We start from the raw sequence: 10230 nt of genomic DNA on the forward strand, positions 1-10230 counted from the left end.
TCTTGCATCTCCTTTTTAAGCTCAGCCCTAACAGTCTCTTTCCACTCCTCCATGCTAGGTGTTGTTCTGGCTGGTTGTGGCTGTGGTGCAGAGATGCGTGATGTACTAGCAACCTCCATCTTTAACTCAGCTTCTAGAGCTCTAGCCTCCCCACATACCTCACTGAAGGAGAGCGCTGCATTCCTCCGCACCTGACGATGAAGCTCCTGCTGCACCACACCAGGCCTCAAGCCGAGGACAAGCTGATCCCGTGCAGTCGTCTCATCCTGGGCAGAGCCGTCTGGTTCCTGTTCTCGCCATCTTAGGAAGAGCTCTCGGAGTCGAAGAATGAAGGCTGCTACGGTTTCATCCTCCTGTTGGTAGCACTTAAAGAACAACGCCCTCAACTGTGCAATGGAAGTTGCTTTTCCATACAATTTAGTTAATTCTTGTAGTATAGATGCACTGGATGTATGAAGTCTTCGGTCTAACAGCTGCGCCTCTCTCTTGGCTTCACCCTCCAATGCCCCCAGAAGAAAATCCACCTTTTGTTCCTCATTTAACCCCTGTGCCCTCAGCATCGCCTGTACCTGCCCTTTCCACTCCCCAAATCTCATTTTATTAGGATCACCACTAAATTTTGGGATCCATGGAGCCCCCATGAACCAAGGAATCATCATGGCATTTATTACAGGTGAACCCTCTGGCCTTACTCCGCTGCCCTGTGCTTCGTCCGTCATTCTTCACTGTGAGGTGTGAAAAGGGAAACCTGCCCGACTACGCCAATAATGTAACCCGACTGAAAACAGCCGTCTGTTGACAATGTAATTGTATTTCCCTTTTACACCATCACAATGAGAACTCCGGAGTCAGAAATATTTATAATAGTCTTTATTACTAAATATTTTCAATAAAATATGCAGTTCAATAAATATGTATAAAAACTAGAGAAATTGCCTGACAATATTTTCACAGTCCAGCACCAATCCACGCCATACATCAAAGTCCAATAAAGAGTTCACGTCACGTCCGAGTCCCAATGGCAGAGAGAGAAAGTTCACCTCGAGGTATCACGCAGTCCTGGTGGTTGGGCATCAACCACAGCCAAAACGCGGAAGTAACGTGGATTTTGCGCGTCTACGTAAATGTGGAGTGCAAAATGATTGGTCGAAGAATCGCAGGCAAGTGCCTCTCAGCTAGCTACGTGATTTATACCGCGCTTTTCAATCGCAGAGGTAAGTTGCAGCTTGCTATCATCGTAATTTATAAACTGTATTATATAGAGAAAATACAACATTGACCGTCGAGTACTCGTGCTAGTAACGTTTTTCGTTGTGTACACGCATTGCATGTTGCATGAACGCAGGTTGCATGTTTATGTCAGTCATAAAAAGAATAGTTTGACAGCAACGAGGTCTTGTTTAACGTTCCTCTGCAGAGCAGCATGTAATGAAGCATGCGTACTAGTCCGGGAGCCGGGGGGAATCGACATCAGTTTGTCGGTTTTTGAGTTAAAACGCAGGTCTGGTTAACATTTTTATATTGATTCGTTGGGTTTGAATGTTAATTTTGCTTCCCCCTTCAGATCTGCCTTATCAGCTGCCCATCACTACCATCCCTACCATCCCTACCACCACACCTTGTACACTCCATCTAATCCACACACTTGACACACACAAGAAACAGCTCTTTTAAGAGCTACTCTCTTTGTCTCTGTCTGTCTGTCTGTCTGTCTGTCTCTCTCTCTCTCTCCCCCTCTCTCTATCTCTCTCTTTCTCACACTCACTCTCAGTTGTCAGGTAGGTTTACTGAAATTGAAATATATAAAACATGCTATCAAGTTATTATGACACATATTTGTAATTCATGTACTCACAACTAATGTACTGTATTTGTGTGTTTCTACCCAAGAGTATGGCTGAGAATACAGAAGGTAATTCATAAATCAGTAATTCACATTGTCATGTTGTTGTTGTTGTTGTTGTTGCTGCTTGTTTTCTGAGTAAGATGCTTGGTATGGTCACCTGTCTGTGTCTGCAATACAGTGGGATCATTTAATTTAATTTCAAAACCAAAGGATGTCTATTTGCACTGCAGCTTGCTGTGTAGATGTGACTTTATGTGTCTTTGCCATTCGATTTCATTACAGGGTGTCCTCCAAAACGGCGCGCCTGGGTGGCATACAGCCAGGCCCCTGGAAGTACCCACTATGACCTTAACGCCTTCCCTAAATTAAAGCGCAAGCAATCGGTAAGTGCTTTATATTCTATTTACAGAAATATTTGTTACAATATTGGTTAACATAATGGATCGGTACATCACTTGTAAGTTATGGTGATATGATGGTCTATTGTTCAGAATGTACAATTTTGTTATAATTTTAATGATCTTGTTTATGATAAGGATCACAAAAAGAGGTCAGAACAGGGAGGGGGCGCACCACGGCCTCACCTTAGCCACACCTTGGCTCAGCAGCTACAAGAAAGTGATCCAACAGAGGGGGTGTCAGGAGGGAATCCCGAGGGGGATGAGCAGGAGGACATCCCTGCGAGGGATGAGCAGGAGGACATCCCTGTGGAGGAAAATGTGGTAAAGAAAACAGTACATTTCAATTTGCATCAACAAGCTTTAATCCAAATACACACACCCCCACACCTCACCCTGTCCCACCAGGGGGAAACACTGGATGTTGTATACACTTTTGCTATAATGAGAATTACTTTATAAGATACGTTAACTACATGCAACTCCTGTATATGGTTTTACAGGTACCATTCACAGACACAGACACATATCAGTGTCTGTTGCTGGAGAGTGAACGTGTCTTGGTGGTTGGTGGTGGGACCATGTTTGTCCTCAACCACTACAACATGGTGACAAAGTGTTTGGATGTAAATAGTTATTTATATTTTTTTCATGACCACATTGATATCATTGTTTAGCCTAGTTAATAATATTGTATGTGCTCATTTGCATAGCTATCTTCTAACATTTTACTGCTCTTGAACATAATTAGTTTTCATGTGAAAATGTGTAAAATGCAATAATTAATTGCTCAATACTTTTCATAACCAGAACGACAAACTGGTGGTTGTGGAAAGGAGGCCTGTTGTTTTTCAACAGTGCTGGTCCTACGTTTACAAATGCTCCTGCGACCATCACCATGGGAGGCTTGTGGAAGCTCTTTCCAGCAACCTTGAGCAGTCCTTTGGCGGTATTAATTTATGCCCTGTTTGATATTTAAGTGTAATTTCTAGTGATTAGATGGATTAATTATGATTCATAATATGATTTTTAATGAATGACATGGCACCACTGTGGTGCAGTTGTTGAAATGTGTCTTTGTATCATTTAGAAACCAGCTGCATCCATGTGAAGGCCCTGACACAAGTGCTGCACAACTTAAATGTGCCTGAGGTGCCTGAGGTGCCTGCGAATCAGGAAGATGGTAATGTACTGTTTTTTTTTAATTGTTATTTTTTACTGTGTTAGCCTGATTTTCATATGAAAACGCTATAAAATGCTATAAAATTGTTTTCATATGAAACCAAAAAAATGAAACTGAATCAAAATAGAATGTCAAAGGAGCTTTGTGCATGATTAGTAATTATATTGAACACTCCAAGCATAAGATTTTGTACCTTCTTAGTTACTTTTAGGGCAATCTCTAGTGAGTCAAATGATTTTAGTCAAATGTACTGTAGGTTACACATCTCTACTATGACACAATTTAGAAAAGATTGATTATCTTTGGATAAGAAATCATATACTTAGCTCCTTTGTTTATTTCAATGTTTTATTTATTCAATTGAATGTGTGTCATTTTATATACCCTTCTAATAGCATCACTTACTATGTCTGAAAAAAAAATAGAGAGCTTTTCAATGGTGTGTCTGCAATACCAGTTCTAATATAACTCATTCAATATAACTCATTCAACTCCAATTACTGCTCCTCGGCACTGAATCTGTATTGTAATGACTCAGAGACAGTGGACCGAGTGATACACTATTGCTTTCAATGCCTTACTTCAGAAGTATTGATATACAGTATAACTGATTGATAAATGACTGATGAATTTAGTCAAATCTATCCAAGGCTTAAAGCAACACTAAAAAGTGTTTCGTACCTTAAAATAATGTTTCCAAAATCATTTCAGCGGTTCATCAACTTGTAACAGGCTGAACGGCACTTCTGCATTCACTTCATGGCCCTCTGTCTATAACCGCACTATGTAACTTTACCAGATCGGGTAGCGTACCTGTAGTTCGATTAAATGAGACTACAAATTTGACTTGCTTTGATGTTGCAATACATCATACTATCATGAAATCGTGCAGCATAGTCTACCCTGTCTGTGGACATCGTTATTTGCTGTATAAACAAATAGCATGCGTACGACAGAGGAAAAGTGCTTTAGTGTTGCTTTAAAGTTCTTGAGTGCTTTGCTGGTGCTTAGATGTGGACACAATTTAAATTAATAAATAAATAAAATCAATACTCCATTACTGATAACAGGCACAGCCATGTTTGCCTGGCCTATTCCACACTGGTTAACACAAGTGTGCTCTTAAAATAATATTGACTCTAAGTGATGCATGTAATCAAATAATTATTTTTTGTTAATTGCACAGTTAAATAAAATAACAAAGCAAATAGCTTAATTGAAATGCATGATACAATTCGTATACATTTAAACTAAATGCATATATTTTTTAAATAATTCTAAGTCATTTTAATTCCTTCAACCAATTATATTCCAATAAATTCCACTTCTATTTGTGTTCTTCCTTCCTTGTAATACAACTTTGTTCTTCCTTCCTTGTAATAACTTCTTCCTCATTGTATTTTACATCATGTTGACTGCCCCATCCCCCTTTTTTTTAGGTGTAATCCTGTATCCTATACTTAAACTGTTTGTCATTTCTTATCATATATTCATGTGCTTGTCCTTCTGTATTTATATGTTAGTGTGGATATATACGGAGTCATTTCTATATGAACTGCATGTGTGTGTAGTTTTGTGACTGCCTGTTAAAGTTGTCATTACCAGGGTGTTTCCCAGTCTGAGAGGATTGTGAGTATGAATGTCTATGTTTGTGTCTGTGTCCTTCCATTCTCTATATCACCTTTCATATGATGTATGCCATCCTGTCTCAAGTTCAATGTGTTGTTGGTGTTGGTGTTGGTGTTGGTGGTGGTGGTGGTGTTGGTGTTGGTGGTGGTGTTGGTGTTGGTGGTGGTGGTGGTGGTGGTGGTGGTGGTGGTGGTGGTGGTGGTGGTGGGACTGGTGGTGGTGGTGGTGGTGGTGGGACTGGTGGTGGTATGGTATTTTCTTCCTGTAAGGTTTGGACTAAACAAGATATGATCATTGCTCAACTTCTTGGTTCCATTTCTCTTTTTACTGTCCTAATGTTAACAAGATTTCAGGACTTAACCGTCTCACTATTTTTACTGTCCCCTTCGTCCAACTTGTTTTCCAGGCTGTTTCCAAGTTCTCAAACGACTGTTTGGGGTGTATGAGAGAGTGGCTTTGTGACTGTTTGTCTGTGACTGTTTGACTGTTTGTCTGTGTGTATGTATCTTTATTCATCAATTTCTTTTGCTTCAATATAATTTCTCTGTCATCCATCCTGTAGGGTTGGAACGAAACAAGACATCTTGGTTCCATTTCTCTTTTTACTGTCCTAATGTTAACAAGATTTAACCGTCTCGCTATTTTTACTGTCCCCTTTGTCAAGATTGTTTTCCAGGCTGTTTCCAAGTTCTCAAACGACGTGTGTGTGTGTGTGTGTGTGTGTGTGTGTGTGTGTGTGTGTGTGTGTGTGTGTGTGTGTGTGTGTGTGTGTGTGTGTGTGTGTGTGTGTGTGTGTGTGTGTGTGTGTGTGTGTGTGTGTGTGTGTGTATGTGTATGTGTGTGTGTGTGTGTGTGTGTGTGTGTGTGTGTGAGAATGGTGGTGGTGGTGGTGGTGGTGGGACTGGTGGTGGTGGTGGTGGTGGTGGGACTGGTGGTGGTATGGTATTTTCTTCCTGTAAGGTTTGGACTAAACAAGATATGATCATTGCTCAACTTCTTGGTTCCATTTCTCTTTTTACTGTCCTAATGTTAACAAGATTTCAGGACTTAACCGTCTCACTATTTTTACTGTCCCCTGTGTGTGTGTGTGTGTGTGTGTGTGTGTGTGTGTGTGTGAGAATGGTGGTGGTGGTGGTGGTGGTGGGACTGGTGGTGGTGGTGGTGGTGGTGGGACTGCCCATATTCATTCATCCCTGAACCATATTCATATGACTATCCTGTGGATCTTGGGGTTTTGCTTTATTCACTGCATTTTTAGTGTAAACCCGGCGATTGGATTTTGCCCTGTAGCTCAGGTTGGAAGAGGAGAGAGAATAGAATATACTTTATTATCATGCCTGCATGTCTTTGGTCTCACTGGTAAGCGTATAAAACACATAGGAAACATAGAGTACACACATTCATTCCAATACACAGAAACATATATCCACATCACATGTACCCCCTCCCTCAGCCCACACACATGTGCATACACATCAGATGCAAGGCAGAAAACACCTCCCTTCTGTCTAGCTTTTCCATTGTTTATTAACCATGGAAATTGCATTTGGAATAAAGGAGTTTTTGTATAGTCAGAAAAGCAGCTCTGTTTGGAGTGCTGCAAGGTGTAAATCCTTTTTTGGTGCTCTTCGGTGCAGGGATTCCAGATTTAGAAAAAGAGAGGTCCGAGGCACTCAAAAATGATGCATATAAAAACTTTTATTTGTCTACTTACTTACTACTTACTTATATTTTTCCTTGCCATGTGTACTTCCGCCCTAGGGGAAGCAGCTCAAATTCAGAGTGGAGCGGGTGGGTGTCATCATCTAGTATGTCCATGGTTTTACTGTGTACTGCAGTGCTGTATAGATTATCTAGTGTTTTTTTGAGGTCGCCCTATGATTTTCCCTGCCATTTTTGCAATTCTGGACAGCTCGTTCTTATTGTGTTAAGTCCTAGTTAAGAAACCTGCACATTTATGTCTCCTGCTTCCTATTCATGTTGGTTTGATTACTGAAGGACTATCCAAAGGCGCACAGTCATTTGAACTATGCCCCCTGAAAACGCCTCTTGTGCAGTACAAATACAGTATAAATACAGCGCAGACTCCCCAGAGTATGGCGATAGCCTAGGGAGTGGAGGTTAGAAGATTAAGCTGGCCACTCCATAACCTCAAACCTTTTTGTCTTCTACGGATATGTGTGTGTGTGTTTCACATAGCAAAATTGAATGTTCCTATTTTTGTGTCTAGTGGTCGTTAAGATTAAGTCAGGTGAACCCTCTATTGATGTATTTTAAGTTGCATCAATATGAATCTTAAACTTATTCTGAGAATAAGAGATTCTTATCTTGATCTAGAAAAGATTAACTGAGGAAGAACATTCTGTAACACTTTATTTGAAGGGGTCTACATAAGGGTGACATGTAACCGTCATAAGAATGACATGACACGTCATGCACATTGATGACACATTATTGATGTTTATGGCTATTGTCATAATGTGTCACTCGGTTTTTGGAATGGCAAAAACCTGCCAACGTCCAACACCTGTGAAAATGATTTAAAAATCCGAATGACATATTATGACAACAGTCATAAACATCATTAATGTGCATGACATGCGTCATGTATCATGTGTCATGTCATTCTTAAGAGGGTTACATGTCACCCTTATGAAGACCCCTTCAAATAAAGTGTTACTGAACATTCCTGAATAGCTGTCATCATTATCCTGTATTTACTACTGTCCTGTTATTTACTCTTCTTTCTACTACTTGCATTTGTCTAGCAATAATGATCAGTACAATTTATAACTTAAAAGTTTATGAATATATAGAATTCATATACATACATTTAAAATCTCTTTGAAGAGCAACCCGATTGACTTTTTATATCAATGTTCTGTGCAGAACACATTAAATACCATAATTACATCCAATAATCTGTCCTACCAGTTCAGGTTTATCATGTGAAGTTGACATTGTTAATTGTTTTCAAGTGAACTTGCATAAAATAAACTTCAGAACTTGGTACAACTTTGTGTTTACAGTGTCTGACTGAATGCACACTCCTAGCAAATGAGACAGCCGCACATACTGTGTAACAATACTGTGTAACAATTGATCTGATTGATCAATAGCAGTTATTATGCTAAATTAAAAGAGTCATTATTGAAGTATTGAACATCTCATAGATACTTTACTCTTGTAACTTGGTATGTCAGGTCTAAATGCATACACAACATCCATACCAGGACGGTAGTTAGAAGATTAGTATTTTCTTGTTGTCAATGCATTTGAAAGGTAACAAATACATTAATTTTACCTTGTCTACAGATCATAATTATGCACGTTCTCTTTCCAACGAGGTAGGAAGTCAATTGCACACACAATGAATAGCTCTTATATTACCATCTAGAAAAATACCTTCAGTTCATTTTTTTTATTATTATTATTTTCCCAATCCATTCAGTCAATGGTTCTGCAGATCCCTTTTGCACCTTCTCACTTTGTGGTGCTTAAGACCAAACCACATGGTATAGTAAAGGCACATGCTGGCACTATGAAGTGCCAGACGTGCAGCATAAACAACACTCAATGTGGCCATGTGCGAGTCCTGCAGGACTGTTTGAAAGCAACAGGTGCTGAGGGGAGTGCCGTGAGAGCAGCTCTGAACGGAGGAGCGCCTTATCAGGATGTCCGGAAGCTGGCTGTGTCCTCAAAGCCCATCCCATTTGACATCCCCAGTGATAAGAGGGTATCTGCATTAGTGACATCATACTTCACAGTCACCTCTATTAAATTAAAAATAAATAATAAAAACGATGGTTTTGCATACATGTTTAAAATTCAAGTTATAATGGCATTTCAAAATACAAGTCTGCACAACAGGTAAGGAGACAGGAAAATGAGTGACAAAAGTTGTATGAACTAATCCCACTCTTAAATTTCCCCTTGGAGATCAATAAACTATCTATCTATCTATCACTCCACCAAATGTGCAGCTCCTGTACTCATTGCAAACACAGAGTTAAAAAAGATTACTATTGGATTTTTATGTCATACAGGATTGCATCAATAAAAACAAAAGCATACATTTTAAAACATACATTTGTGATTAATACAGATGCACTACAGCAATTCTTTTGCTTTGCTGGAGAGGAACTCAGAGGATGTGATACTCCTCCATAAAAATGTTGGGAGGTGTGATTGTGGCCATGCCATGTCTGCCACCCCGAAAGATATATATATTTACACTCAGGCCATGGTGGCAAAAGCGATAAGTATGTATAACAACATAATTTCCTTTCTATCTTATTTTCAGTTGCTCCTGAAATTATTACCCTTGTTGAAAATCCATTACTCTCATTGCATGTTCCTCAACACAATTAAAATAACAGGTGTTTTCTCCAAATTCAATACAAAATCACACTGATTCAAACTACTGCAGTTTTGTTTGCACATGCATAATAGATCAGTCAAGTACATGGAAATACTGGGAGAAAACAAATATAATAGTAAAAGTGGAATAATTTTGACAAGGCAGTGGTCATTTGAAGTGACTCTTTATGCTGCATTTTTATATTGCATTTGGGGGAACCACTTGTTATCTTACTTATTGAATATTTCATTAGGTTATCAACCATTGAAAGTGTTTGGTTTGAAACATCCATTGGAAACATCTGACAGTATAAAAATACTATGTTATTTTTAAGAAATAGCTCTAACCACATGGTATATCAATTTCTATTTCTCTCACAAAGTTCATCAACAAGCATGTGAATTATGTGGGGTCCAACGGCCCTTTGACGGGGGAGAGGAGTTCCTCCTGAACATGGGAACATATGTAGTCCACCATGGGATACTAAGGGACTACATGTACCATTTTTTAAATTCAAGGCTAGTATCACATTATACACAATCAGTATCTGGACATGCCGACCAGCAATGTTCAAAGCACTTACGGTACACCTCTCTTTCATCTCCAGCTCAACGATGTATAGCTACGTCGAGGTGTATAACACCAATATGAAGGACAGGGCGGTTCCTAATAACCTACTGATCAGCTATCGGAGGTTCCGGGATGCCGTCCTGTCCTTCATGGACTTGATTACGGCTGGAGATGCTGAGGGGTTCAAATGCCCTCTCTGCAAAGACAACTACACGTATGTTCAGCTCTTACACACATCCATACA

At 39.6% G+C, this 10230-nt stretch overlaps 1 protein-coding gene and 1 long non-coding RNA gene across 2 annotated transcripts; both read left to right on the forward strand.

Moving 5' to 3' along the window:
* Positions 1–1107: 1107 nt before the first annotated feature.
* LOC134083459 (uncharacterized) lies at positions 1108–8430 on the forward strand. Its single transcript, XM_062539784.1, has 8 exons — positions 1108–1778; positions 1891–1912; positions 2129–2229; positions 2383–2568; positions 2748–2870; positions 3055–3193; positions 3335–3427; positions 8372–8430. The coding sequence occupies exons 2-8, from the start codon at positions 1894–1896 to the stop codon at positions 8428–8430; spliced, it is 720 nt and encodes a 239-aa protein (XP_062395768.1). The 5' UTR covers positions 1108–1778; positions 1891–1893.
* Positions 8431–8524: 94 nt separating this feature from the next.
* Positions 8525–9934, forward strand: LOC134082175 (uncharacterized). The gene is made up of 3 exons (XR_009939591.1): positions 8525–8792; positions 9162–9318; positions 9799–9934. It is a non-coding gene; the product is annotated as an uncharacterized LOC134082175 (long non-coding RNA).
* The last annotated feature ends 296 nt before the right edge of the window (positions 9935–10230 follow it).

The sequence above is a fragment of the Sardina pilchardus genome, chromosome 6, assembly GCF_963854185.1.
Source record: "Sardina pilchardus chromosome 6, fSarPil1.1, whole genome shotgun sequence".
Taxonomy (NCBI): Eukaryota; Metazoa; Chordata; class Actinopteri; order Clupeiformes; family Clupeidae; genus Sardina; species Sardina pilchardus.

Excerpts from the sequence above, each read along its gene's own strand:
- LOC134083459 (XM_062539784.1), top strand. Across the intron at positions 2,230-2,382 it reads AATTAAAGCGCAAGCAATCG|GATCACAAAAAGAGGTCAGA; the intron begins GTAAGTGCTTTA and ends GTTTATGATAAG. Across the intron at positions 2,569-2,747 it reads TCCCTGTGGAGGAAAATGTG|GTACCATTCACAGACACAGA; the intron begins GTAAAGAAAACA and ends ATGGTTTTACAG.